This window comes from Annulohypoxylon maeteangense, assembly GCF_022496945.1.
Source record: "Annulohypoxylon maeteangense strain CBS 123835 unplaced genomic scaffold GGS22scaffold_4, whole genome shotgun sequence".
NCBI classification, from domain to species: domain Eukaryota; kingdom Fungi; phylum Ascomycota; class Sordariomycetes; order Xylariales; family Hypoxylaceae; genus Annulohypoxylon; species Annulohypoxylon maeteangense.
The window spans coordinates 1,781,171-1,794,788 of record NW_025953251.1 but is presented as its reverse complement, the minus strand read 5'-3'; the positions used below and the strand labels follow the sequence as shown (position 1 = coordinate 1,794,788).

General features: G+C 46.4%; 3 protein-coding genes across 3 annotated transcripts; 1 reads left to right on the top strand and 2 right to left on the bottom strand.

Moving 5' to 3' along the window:
• Nucleotides 1-116: 116 nt before the first annotated feature.
• Nucleotides 117-1,797, bottom strand: GGS22DRAFT_157547 (GroES-like protein). The gene is made up of 3 exons (XM_047960515.1): nt 1,499-1,797; nt 1,080-1,437; nt 117-1,011 (listed from the first exon to the last, which is right to left on the bottom strand). Exons 1-3 carry the CDS (start codon nt 1,634-1,636, stop codon nt 512-514), a joined length of 996 nt encoding a protein of 331 aa, XP_047821424.1. The 5' UTR covers nt 1,637-1,797; the 3' UTR covers nt 117-511.
• A 1,059-nt stretch (nt 1,798-2,856) lies between these two features.
• GGS22DRAFT_186423 (uncharacterized protein) lies at nt 2,857-3,837 on the top strand (the record flags this gene model as incomplete). Its single annotated transcript, XM_047964452.1, has 1 exon — nt 2,857-3,837. One exon carries the CDS (start codon nt 2,857-2,859, stop codon nt 3,835-3,837), a length of 981 nt encoding a protein of 326 aa, XP_047821423.1.
• A 107-nt stretch (nt 3,838-3,944) lies between these two features.
• GGS22DRAFT_111599 (fungal-specific transcription factor domain-containing protein) lies at nt 3,945-6,487 on the bottom strand. Its single transcript, XM_047957968.1, has one exon. It carries the CDS (start codon nt 6,393-6,395, stop codon nt 4,053-4,055), a length of 2,343 nt encoding a protein of 780 aa, XP_047821422.1. The 5' UTR covers nt 6,396-6,487; the 3' UTR covers nt 3,945-4,052.
• Between the last annotated feature and the right edge of the window lie 7,131 nt (nt 6,488-13,618).

Sequence of the window (13,618 nt, the reverse complement as noted above, 5' to 3'; positions counted from 1 at the left end):
AGTCTAAGAGGACACGCTAAAGGAAGCTCCCCGCAAATTATTATCGATAATAGACCGGATAAAGAGCCTCAGCCACCCCGGTTTCTCGTTTGAAACTCTGAATTAAGGTAAGGAAGGTGAAATTGAAATCTGAGTCATCACGAAAGTCCTACGAAACTCTTTTCAAAGACTGAGAGTTTAGGTAACCAGAATCGGTTTCTTTCACTTTATTAAAGACTCAACCGTCCGTTTCCCTCAATTACCAGTTAGCAAACGTCACAAACACCACCAACACGCATCGCATTAGGGACCGGAGTTAACGTAAGTCTTGCCTTATCTGTCTATTTTATTCGTCCAATTACCTATGAAATAGCCCTAGTAAGGGATGCATGTGTGTTCTCGCTATACTCCAAGCAGTTTTACTACCCCGCCAATCGCCTTATCAACCTCAAATATTCAGCAGAAACCCCCGAAATGTCTATTCTATACAATGATGATGAATGAATGACCTGTGGTCCGTGTATTCGTCTCCTTACACAGCCGTCAGCACAGCCCTGAGATGAATCGCACCGCTCTCCAGCCTCTCAATCGCGTTCTTGATACCCTCTTCCGTCATAGGGAAAACCTCCGTGATCGGCTTAATGTTGTGCAGCGCCGCAAACGCGAGCATCTCTCGGTGCAAGATCCTCGACGCCACAAGAGAGCCCTTAACCGCGATACCCTGGTACACCAAGGGCATGTACGGAACCTCCATGTTGCCGCTCGCGACCGACATTAGGTAGACGGCAGACCTAGGCGCCATGATCGGCATAAGTAACTCCCAGTTTGGCTGCGCCGAAGTCGTTACCAAAAGTCGGTTGATAGGGAATTCCACCTCGATCTTGTCCTTGCCCTTGATAGCAACGAATTCGTGGGCGCCGAGCTTCATGGCTTCTTCGCGCTTCCTTTCCGTGCCGGACAATACTACGACGCGGTTTCCCATCTTAGCTGCGAATTGGATTGCCATGTGTCCAAGACCACCTAGTCCGATAACTGCGATGTACTGGATCAGCGAAATGGTTCCAATTTACAAAAGCAATGGGAGGTTTCTAGAAACTTACCTCCAATCGTCTCGGTAGGTTGCGTGTCATGAGCCCTTAGAGCCGCAAATACCGTGGCACCGGCACATTGCAGGGGTGCGGCGTCGATATCGCTCATACCCTCTGGGATCTGGTGCAGGAACGATTCGCGCACAACTGCGTATGAGGCAAAGCTGCCCTGATCAACCTTCTCCGTACCGTAGATAGCTCGCTCCGCGCAGTATGTCTCATTACCAGTAAGACATTCTTGGCAGTGGCCACAGCTGTCGTGCTCGTAACCAAATCCCACGCGATCGCCTTTCTTTAGGTACTTGGCCTCTGGGCCGACTTCCTCAACAACACCGACACCCTCATGGCCGAGGACGATGTCATGGTCCATCTGTGGCTTATCGTTAGCAAATAAGACTCATTATAAATCTAGATAAGGAAGTGTGACGAACGTAATGTAAATCAGTCCCGCAGAGTCCCGATGCCGTAATTTTCATCAAGACCTTATCACCGGTGAGTTGTGGCTTGGTGGCAGTGCTCTTTACAGCGACGCCCTCTTTGGATCCCTTGAAAACGGTGAATGAAGTCATTTCGAACTAGGTGGTTATGCGAGTTTTGGAGAATGGCGAAGGAGTAACAGTAAGACTGGTTCTTGGTAAGAGGGGTAAGTTGGATATCTTGTACAACTGCTTGATTGTTTGCTTATGTCTGTCGATGAGATAATTTGATCCATTGTTCTCGAGGTTGTCGGTTTATATATACATCGTTCAAGGCTTCATAGGACCAATGGCCCGCCACCATTGCGACTTGCTGCAACTTACTCATGCTTCATGCTTAGACATGCCTAATCACCGGTCTTTGTAATCCGGCCAATAGTAAATGCTACGGCTCATTTACTTTTGTTTAAGATCTTTTACGTCGCTAGGTTTATAATGCGGGAAAAAGTTATGATATAAATTTATCATGGTCGAGACTCCCTTACGTGCTCCGGTCTCTCCGGTTTCTCCTTTGGGACATACCGACTCCACCGAACGCCGGAGATAGTGACATCCCACATTAACGTACCTGCATCCCTACGTCACCACTTTCCATCATCAAGAAATTACCTAGGGGGTAGTCGGCGATATTTTATTTTGCGCGGCAGCGCGGGCACTAAAAAATATATGCAATTGAACGTCGGCGGGAGTACTTTGAAGCGTGCTATGGCCCTTTACGCTCCTTACCTATCAATATGCACCTTCCGTTAGTAGAGATAGGCGTGTTACACGACGGGAAAGGTTATCTCGTGCTAATGAAAAGTCATCCTTGATACATCAGGATATACCTCCCCCTTAAACTTTACATAGCATCCTCCTTTAAGAGCCTTGATCATCTATCGCCTGCCGACCCTTTCTACCACGTTTTTCACAGCCATGGTCCGAGTGAAGCTTCAGCCACTCATCATATAACTAGCGATACATGCCTCCCGTTCAACGCTAAAAAACTAAACAGCCCTGCGACAGAGTGAATACAGTTTTTAAGCTAATTTGACCTCGAACTAAGATCCTCTACAACTTCCACGACATCGAAGTAATCAGTCACTAGGAAACCTTCAGATAAACTACCCAGCCCCTCAACATGAATCCTCCGATTTATAACACGGCATCCCCGGCCATCCAGATAGCTGAAATAATAGGTCCGATCAAACTCACTGATATTCCACCTCGTGAAACCCAGTCCCACAGACCTATTACTTCCCACAGCATTCCCACTATTTATCCTCCACAATATGAGGCCAACTCGTCTCGTGTCCTACAAAAAACACGCAATCATGAGTTCCAAGCGTCGTCATGAAGATGTCTCGGAATCTTCCGACAGTAACACGCCGACCAAGAGGAGCAGGCTCCTCAACCACAGTAACGTTGACGGGGATATCTCCCCGAACCTACAAAATCCCAGCACATCCAACGAGGCCGCGGAACCAGAATCCGAATCCGAACCCAAAGAAACCGAGCCAGCAGCTGTGACAGCGACCGCATTAATCAACGCACAGCTAGGACAAGTCGAATTCGAAAACGCTATGATCACGTCCTACGACATCAAAGATCACCTAGGCAGAGCCTGGGACTGCGCCTTCGGGATGTACGTGCCAACGCAGGACATGCGCACCCTACCTCTCGTCTCCCCGCGCTTCGGCGACGGATTCATGCGCACGACATTCGGGGACAAGTACGCCAACGACATGTACTCCGCGCGGAACGGTCTCGCATTCCCATACCCCGTAAAACAAGCCCTCGAAGCCGGAGCTCTGGTAATCGTGCCCGCGATCCCGAACAAGCCGTCTTACGCGGACGTAGAAGCATGGGAGAACGCGCGGCCACGAGACTACAAGTTCCGGGTGACGAAGCCGGAGATAGAATCGTTCACGCGACAGCACTACCACGTCTTTGAGATCGCGTCCCTCGACAACCGGAAACTAACATTCAGGAACAACTTCCGGCCGCGCACGCGGTTCCTGTATTTCCTATTCATGATGACAATGTTTCGCCGCGCCAAGGGCGCGGGTCCTAGCGACAATGACTTGTTCAGGCTATTGGTGGCGCACCAGGATAAGCTGGCTCATGAGTATTGGGGCGTTGAAGAGGCGAGTACGAAGAATGATATTTGGGGAGATTTGCTAAGCGATAGCCCCCTGGACCTTACAAAGGTGGATCACGTCCGGACTTTGCTTAGAACCCCAATATGGACAATGGTAAGGGGTAAGTATGTGTACGTGGGGGAGGATGAGTTGGAGCAGGAGGAGGTGGAGTAGGAGTAATTCGAGGGAGAATTCGACGGTAGAAGGTGTATCATCAAGGTCATATGGATGCATGACTGGATAAGTTCTAGTGTTGGGAGTTTTTACCGGGAGGTCAGCATAGAGATTCCACGCAAGGGAAATGTAGATTTAGTATCTTATATAGGTGTATATTAAATGTTCCTCCCATACGATTACTAACACGTGGTCGGTAGCTTGTTAAGTTAGGCCTATATCTGTGGATAGGTCCATTGAGACGATATGTCACTGTTCATGTTTGGCCAATACAATATCCCGAAATCCTGCGTGTCGACGGATAACGCCATGTCGATTGAGTCTGCCCAAAAGCCCTGAAGTGGCACCGAAGTCCCGTCATCGCTGTTCCATATGCTGGCTGCTGTCTGCGGTGTAATGGGGTTGCTACCCATGATATTTCCCTCGCTCAATGATTCCCAACTTCCAGTAGTCGGCGGAGAGATGACTGTCTTTGACGTCGAATCTTGCTGGCCATGTATTTTCTTGGCAAGCAAATCGGCTTGTGCCCCAAGACCCCGCGCGATAGTAGCTGCGCTTGTGGCAGATGGGAGGCTCCTCTCAAAAATTTCAAATACGGCAATGGACATGTCAATTGCATTCCTGGCCTCTGGTGCAGAAGCGTGCTGAGGATACGCAATCGCAAAGCCGATAAGCGACATTGTGGCATTCCACTGCCACTGGAACGATTCGTGCCAACCTGTGAGAATAGTCGTCGACGACAGTACTTGATACATAATGCGCGTTAATGTGATAGCGTGGGCGGCGCAATCCGCTGCGGTCTTATCGGCCGTTGGTGTGGGCTTTGTAGCGGAAATAAAGCGGATGAAGGGACGGAAGAGGTTGATACATAGATTGTGGTACATAAGCTCTAGTAACAAGCGTTGCCGCTGTAGCCAGAGAGATGCGAATGGCTCAATCTCCAAGGGGGTAAAGTCGGTAGAAAAGGGAGTACCGTCATCCTGGCGTTTTGTTTTAAGAGGACCGGGAACCGCCTTCACCCACTCTTCTATTCGGTCGATATACAAGCCCAAGTATTCAGCATGAGATTCGATGATCTCCGATTCACCCCGTGGGGCTTGTTTGTTGGAGTTGTTAGTAGTGTTCAATTGTTTCTTATAGAACGCTGTATAAGCTGCGCGGACTGCCAAGAAGAGTTTGATGTTCTCGACGTGAAAGGTCAGCCAAGTCGCACCCTGTCCGAGAGGAGTGAATGCGGAACCAGATAACGTCACGCTTTCCCGGTCGTCTCTCGGTAGACTGCAGGTTGTATCGGAGTGATCTAGCAAAAACGGACGGCCTAGCTTCATGCTGATTTTACTCTCCAAGATATACAGTGTCCACCATAAACGCTTGCGCAATTCTCTCTCCCTCGGCGAAGTCTCTTCGGGTGGATCTAGATGGAGACCAAGCATATAAGCTGTTCGTACAGCTAATGTGCAAGTGCTATCGGCCATGTTCGGAAAGGAGCCAGCACACAAATATACAGTCGACAAGATGTGACACTGCAGCGTAAATACGGTAGGGCTTTCCAATTCGTTCGTCAGTAATCTCTGACAACGCTGATAATGCCACCGTCCAGCTATAGACGTATTATTTGCACCATTGCTGTCGGATTTCGGGCTGGGCGCGATGCTATTTGCCTGCCCAGTGCCCGATTGCTGTGCCATGCCGTACTGCATACATAGCGCAATGACTATGTCAACCAACGCTGACGGCTTTCGCTCTCCGCTTGATGTCTCCCATAGGGATTGGTAATGTTCCTTAAAGGCGACTTCATCTATAACTGGAAGTGTGGTATGAAATGATTGCCAAAAGAGGCTAATGAAATACTCCTCTTGTGTCGGTGTTAAGTAGTCGTTTTCTGTGACTCGTCCTTCGGCGGCATGAGTATGGCGATGGCTTTGTTCATTCTCGGAGATTTGGGCGGGTCCGTCAAATAGCTTATTTGAGTCGGGAAGCATGCGATTAATCGGATGTGTTTGTTGAAAGGAATCATTCAGGAACGTGTTTACGCGCCTAATGAAATAGAATAGAGACGATGGCCCGTACCAGGTTTCCTGTCGTCGTGCAGTGCGAATGCGTACTCCATCCCCCGATCGTTTCTTCTCCGGACTGCTTTCATCGTCGCTCGGAGGACTTAAAACCCCAGTGATTCCAAGGCTAGAGGATCCAGAAGAGGCCAGGCTCGATTGCCTATTTTGAAGTAGTCCATGCCCGGCGCTTGACTTTGTATTCCTACGCTCGTTCTCAAGCTCCCGTTCTAATTCTTTGATTCGTGTCTCTAAATGCTCAATTTTCCGAAAAGCATGAGGAAGGGTACGGACTTCGACCTCGCCTTGGTTGCATTGGCCGTCTCTTTTCCTACAGTTTGAACACGGGACGTGATTGTCGCATTTGATGCGATGTACACGACACCAATCACAGGCTCTAGCCACTTGGCTCCGCTTTTGTCTCCTAGGGAATTTCGGAGTTTCCGGAGGGGAGGGAGCGCTGGAGTCAGTAACCCCCGGAGCCATCCCAATAAATGTTGTAAACATTGACCCCCGAGTTTTATTGATTTGAAATGGAAAGGGGACAATTAACTGTTGGTTGTCATAATTCTCGCAGTATCGAAGAGGCAGTCAGAAATGTGAATGAGGGGGCGAACATTCTCACACTTGGCGTCGGAGATACCAAATTCCAAGGTTGGTAGGTAAGTACCTAGTAATGATGAAATGCTTACATAACAGGTAATACTGGATAATCATTTTACCGTAAAATCCCTTTTATGTCTTGTCAACGTCTGAACGTCTACGTAATCATTTATATTTATATCTGAAACAATGCAATTGATGCTCCAGAACGTTCTCTATTATTACAAATATTGCGCAAAAAAATCAAAAAAATTGTAGGCTTAAAATGAATTCATGTAACGTTGTGAGCAAAGTTAGAGTCAGAAAGAATGACCATGTGCTAATACTACTGTACCACACTGTATCACACTGTGACAAGCGCTATCCCCTGTGTTACATGGTCAACATCCACTACCTATCGTAACAAGTATAAGTTACCTATATGGGTGGGGAAGAGGATATTTAGGCATATATCTCAATATTACCACGCATCCCATTATGATATTTTCGTAATCGGAATCATAAAAGTAGGGTATCACAAGGTACTCTACTTTATGAAATCATTATAGGATGGTAACTGCATAAGTTGTTTCAATATGATTTCGGATACCATACTTATGCTCTCCATCCATTTACAAGTAGTGACCTTCTAATATATAGAATAGGGCCTTCAACGAGTGACCAGGCAGAGAAAAGTGCCCCTTAAGCAGGCAACATCAATACTCATTTCTTGTGGTGTTATATCTTACACATATATAAATTCATTGAATAATTGAGTGACTCGTATTCTATTATGCTTATCGGTCAGAACTTCTAATATTGGATGATGTTTGTGTGGAGATACTGTGTCAAACTACAAGAAAATAGGTAGCGACTTGTGTCAGCTACAGAATGAATCTGAGTATGAGCAGATAGCTAATCCCCTGAGTACCACCTATGTATGGATGACTTCAAATTTAATGAACTGCTATATTTTAATAGGTATACAATCAGTGTAACTAGAAGTAAACAGGAAAATATAAATCTATAAGATAGAACCCTCTATTCGAGTTGTTCCGCTCGCTACCTAACCATCCTTCTATTCTTCAACAGTACTTATACGACACTCAATTTTACAGACAAGTTTAAGTGCTTAGTTAAGAAAGGAGTATCCTCAATATGCCGCGAAGAAAGGATGGATTAGTAAAACTTTGCCATGCCAACAGTGAAAACTCAAAGAAATATCCGCCCAACTCGACATATTACGTTAACCACTCCGACAAGGAATTGCCCAAGCCTCGGGGCAAGGCTTTGGATAAGACTTCAGATAAAGTCTCCAATGGCGCCTATACCTCTTCGGGCTCCGGTGATACCTTCATGGGTTATAATCCGAAACAAGGAAGTTCTTAGGCATTTGGATGGGTTGCTCTGAAAAGCTGTGATTATATCAGATTAGAGATTGCGTGGACGAAATATATTTAATTAGAACCATATTAACATTGGCCATGTGTACAGGGAGGTGAAATTCCTGGTAGCTGCCTACCTAATTACCGGTGAGAAGCATTATGTAGCTAAACAGCGCGCTCATAGAAACGTTTAATGTTCAGCACATGTTATAAACCCTATTTTAGATGTTGGTAAGCCAGCCTAGGACCACGCTGGAAGTCTTTTTTTTCATTCCAGCCTTATATCGTCTCATCGACTGGCTCGAGTTGCCTTCGTTCGCCATAGAGATGGATATAGTGGCTTGGCTTCGAGAAACCATTACTGGGTAATGGCGTTGATGGAGAGGGACCATCGATGTTCCTAGAATATCACCTGAGTCCCCCGTTAACCAGTTAACCCAATGTATCTCCTGTCCAGGAGGTAGATTCGCTAACCTTTTGATACCCTCCACATACAGCATAAACCTATGGGCCAAGTAGTTTAGCAACAAGCCTCCAAGATAGCCAAGATCAAGCTAGGGTTAGTGCGGTCTGGGGAACATGCGGTCTCCAAGCATACCAAGAACCCACGAAGCGGGGAATCCGTGGGGATGGATGATGGGGAAGAGGTGATCGTGTGGAGAAAACTGGGGAGCTACCCCTAAACGGCAGTAAGAACCAAGGGTACGGTCGACGAATACATAGTATACGACCGGCAATGGTATCCGATCTATGACCCACGTTCAAAATCTAGCGCAGTAGATTTTCGAAGGGTTACAGCCGTGAGAAGTGGAACATCGATCGTCAGTCTAGACCTTACCGGTGAGAAACTTTAATACACGAGACCCAGACTGCTGGAAACGCTGATCATCACCATTTTAAGTCTTGACTGCATAAACCGAAGCTCCATCTCACCGATGATGATATTTTAACGTAGTTCATGTTTCGCTATCGTGGCGGTTAACTGGGCTGTCGTTATTGGGTAGGTTGCCGTGGTGATCAAAGAAAAAAACTTCGACAGAACTTCACTGAACCCTAGATTAGCTATTGTAGTCCTAAATAATTGACATAGGTCTAGTCTATTGGATGACTAGGAGATAGGGGTCCGGCAAGATCGGAGTTCGGTTCAAGGTGAGACCATGAGGACTCCTAGGAGACGTATTGGCGGCTAGCCCGGGAACGTAGTAGATAAACGGCTCTTCCTGTATGCATGTCATGCTCACTAGGCAAGAGTAATTGAGAGTTCCTTGCCCGTCATTTCCGCCTCGTGACAATTCTGTTATATCTTATTTCTCGACCCAGCTTAGGAAGTCAGCAAGCTTGGTGCGACTGGGATAAGACGGCTTGCTCGGACTAGCTACTCCACACACTATGAACCGCGCCGCTAGTGTGATCGTTTATTCGGTAAACTGAACTGTTACGACTGCTAACAAAGCCGTAAAGATGAGAGTCTGTAACAGACATCGGTATAGAGTTAAATGTTGACTGACGCTGACAAGTACCGCATGTTTACTGCTAATGGTAACGGAACATATAATGTCGAAAACGCCGACTTGGCCTGTAGCGTTAGTAGCATTAAATACCTCGTCTATAAATGAAAATGGAGGAAAGCCCCACTATTTCGACATGATTCTGGTTCCTGAGACTCGTGCTGCCGAAATCCGAGTATAGCGAGAGACCAAAACACGGCCAACGAGATTCAAGCTGTGTCGGCATCTGAGTTGCGCGGCAGCTGACTTCGTTATGCCCTCTTAGATTTATATCGATAGATGAAGGTTACCATACACAGGTAATAATAGCTTAGGCATTGACAGCACTAGGACGGCGCTTTTTGTGCAGATATGAATTCATATGAAGCCGACATGTCCTTCGCGTCGATACTCCATCCTTATTATAAGACTGGATACTTCATTCGCAAGACGTTCGACCACGATGGTACACACTTGGGTATGTAATTGCTACTCCGGTAGCCATAATTCCGACAGTTGAGACTTGGACCTGTTCATCACAGAAACACCGGGTTCTACAGCAAAGGCAGGGGTATCTATACAAGCAAAAGGTCCACCGGTCCCACGGCTCTGGCGAGCACCTTATAAACCTGTTCTAGTGGCAGGTGGAGGCATATTACTGTTAAAAGTTTAGTAACATGAATGGAATATATGTTGTTAATGATGGATTCAGGGGTAATAAGAGATTTGAAGAAATAAGCGGGTTGATGTGTAGTAACGGGTAAAGTCGCCAACAGGACCATGATCTTGTTTAAGTATGTTTAGGAGATGTAAGTGGAATTTACCCCTTAATAACAGCTGAGAGCAGATTCTGATGTCTTGACAGGCCTACGACACATGCCTACGACAACATACTCCGGCTGGATGGCCAGGAGTGTCTATGACCGTAGCCTGTCTGAGTCTGGCGTGTTGCGTGGCAATGCGACGTTGATGACAGCAGACCCGACCAAACCCGGGATAAGTTCAAGAATATCGAAGTCACTTACAGCAACTTCAAAGTTCGGCCCCATCGGATCGACGTATAATGCATGAGGTGATAGCGCTCCCGCTGTCCCGCCCGCTATCCCGAGAAACGCTAAGACATAGCCAGTGTCCCTTCATTTCATCATAGCTTCCTCCAACCCAAGAGCCAACTTGTTTGGATGGAACTGAGGATATGGGAGATATTCGTGGTTGAGGGAGAAGGCGTCTCCTAGAAACGGCAATATAGCACTTGAGACAGACATCTCAATGCTTGCATGAACGTAACATGGTACCTACATAGATCGACGATCGATCAGGTAATAGCGTACGACGGGTCCCACAAGGAAATGCTGTCAGCGTGATCGACGCTGCATCTAACATTGCGTGCTAGTCTTGTAAAAGAGCCGATGGCCTTATTATCGACTTTGATAATTGCCATAGCAAAGATCTGTGCTTCGGAGAAGTGAAATGTCAACGATCACGATGCCAAGTACACCGACGTTGAAGGTCTCCGATCCGATTGATTTTTTTACCTTGAATCTCGCCCGGTAGAAAATTCTTTCCCCCTTGTTTCTCTTTTTTTCTTCTTTAATTTAGCCCCGGGGTGGAGTAGCGGCATGCTTCGGCCTACCTAGGTGGTGGATACAGAGCTATTCGTTCACCGATACAAAGCAACATAGAAAAAAGATCGTGAAGGTGGATATGGTGTGGAGAGGTGAGACGGTCAAGGAAAAAAGTTTTGTGAAAAGTTTTGAGCTTGTGACTTTAGGTGGGTCCCGATTTTTACATAAGGTCGAGTTCCAGGTTCGGCGAGCCCCGCTGCCCCGCCGGATTACTGTACTAGGAAAAAAGAATAAAATTTCTAACGGCAAGAGATGCCTTAAGAGGACACCCCAAAGTAAAGCTTTACAGCACTACCGTAGGCGGGCTGTAGTGCAAATTTACCCCATAATATTTTCTCTTTCATTTCCAATTATCAACTTCATACATTCTCAGCTAGAACAGCCCTACGAGTCTACGAGTTTCTTTCATCTCGGTATTCGGTATTTTTCACAAGCTCATTCAAAAACATTCCATGTACACGTTTCAAAATCGCCGAATGTCAATCACAAATGACAATTTCGGAATCTTGGTTTTATTTCTTTGCCGCCGATTTCCTTGTCTCTGTAACTTCCAGAACCCGTTTTAGAGCACTTCCACTTCCTTCGCTTAGTCCCGCGCGCCCCAATTTGGTATCGGATGCGCCGCGGTGGATCTTATTGGGTAACGATCGAGTAACATAGCCCACTAGTCGACGGATCGTGGCCCTTCTATGGCTCTCTAGTGGTTCCAGATTGCCATCGTACGGTTCTCAGTCAATCTACCTCCTTCACGATGGCTTCGCTCAAGTGGGTCTATAGAAAATTTTGGCCAGACGACCAGCCCGTCTTTAGCCTTTTACAGCCCGCCACGGTCCACGAATGCATACAGAGATTTTTCCATGTCTTAAATAAGTCAAGTGTATAGATGGTCCGAGCTCATGAGTTTGTCCGGTGTTTTGGTAGCCAACATTGTATCACCACATCTGATGAAGGCGTCATCGTCAGTATATTTAGGTCTTCGGTACATTGCGATTGTTTGTCTGCATTGCCAATTATCTGCACAATGGTCAATATCACATCAGCTGTTACGCCTTAGAAGCTAGCCTTATGCGGTGACTTTCCAATTCCATCCAACTTGATATCCCCGGAATTGTGATAGGGCGCACGGGGCTGATTGCGCCCTCCTTTTGTCCTTCATCTCTATGATATTGTAGTTTTTTGCTCCAACAAGGCTTCAGAGAGATGAATTCAAATTTGAACCTCTTCGAAAAAAATTTAACTGATACCTTAACACAAGTACCTGATGTACCGAGTAAGCATCATGCTTCTAAAAAAATATTAAATTTAGTGGACCTGATATACCCTGATCCTGGTTTCCAGGCCCGCTTACGTAAATTCGGCGCCCCTCAATAAAGTGTAAGCTGTAGGAACGATACAAAAAAAATAATCGCTAAAGGAAAGAGGTAACAAATCAGTTACAGGCGCTTGAGTACGTGCTCAGGTACCCTAGGTACCCCTTGTCTGCTTGTGACCTTTGTGGCATTTGTGGCACCCGGCGGATGGAGTTTGAGGGCCTTGAACGCTGAAAATTGTCGAGTTTGCGCTGTAGCTACAAGGAACCGGCCCCAGTCCGCCTCAATTCATGACACATAATTACTTGATGGAAAGCTCTGGGGAAAGCATGATGTGAAAGAGCCTATTAATTACGCCAGCTACATAACATCACGACTGCCCATAAAACTTACGGAGTTTACGATGGAAAGTTTATTTCTAGGTACCTAGTTCAACATAATTGCATAAGGAGACGCAAGCAGTTGACGACGAAAGTTGAAGTTCTTGGAAATCTTTAAACATTATATCACCATTCGCCACTACTATAATTCTCTTCCCTACCACTTACACGATCTGCCCCGCAACCAACCTTGGAAACCAGGACACAAAATATTATACCTACCTATATATCACAAGGCAGAATAACTTCGTGACTCAACGGTTTTGAGGGTCATCGAAAGTGATTATCGATATTCAAACGGTTACCAACGAATTTTTTGAGCCGCCTTTTTAATCATCGTCCCATCACGATACGGCCGTTGCAGACAACTAGGTACCCATTTCGCCATAGCCAATCAGAGCCACCAACGAATCTCGAACAATCCGAATCGGGATACAAACAATATTCACCCTCAAACAAACTCGACATTAGCCGCATCGAGGCGGAGAGGTGTATTCCGTAAATCGGAACGTCGAAGAATCAAATAAAATCCATAAGAGAGCCAGCTGGACGATATCCATTCCTCAAGTCATCGAAAGAGTCATCCATCAGACTATTACTTCCATCCATACGAGTCTGCCACATATTTGACCAGCTAGTTGCATTAGCTGTTTGTATACGACTCAGCCATATCCTGGGCATCACATCAGCCGACACAATATATTTTTTGCGATAGGATTGGGTTGCATTACGCCATTGCCCTGAAATTAGGCGTTGTTCCCCAGATTTTCCCACCGTCACCGGTCGCCGCTTGGATGCATTAGCTACAAGCTACACACTATACGCTAGAAGTTATTGGTTATTAGCGAAATCGCAACTGCGCCTTTCCTTCGCCAACCACCAACCCGAAGCTAATATTAGGCCAGTCCAGGCCAGAAGGGTCCAAGAAAAGGAAGTCACAAGGCAAGAAGAACATTGAAGA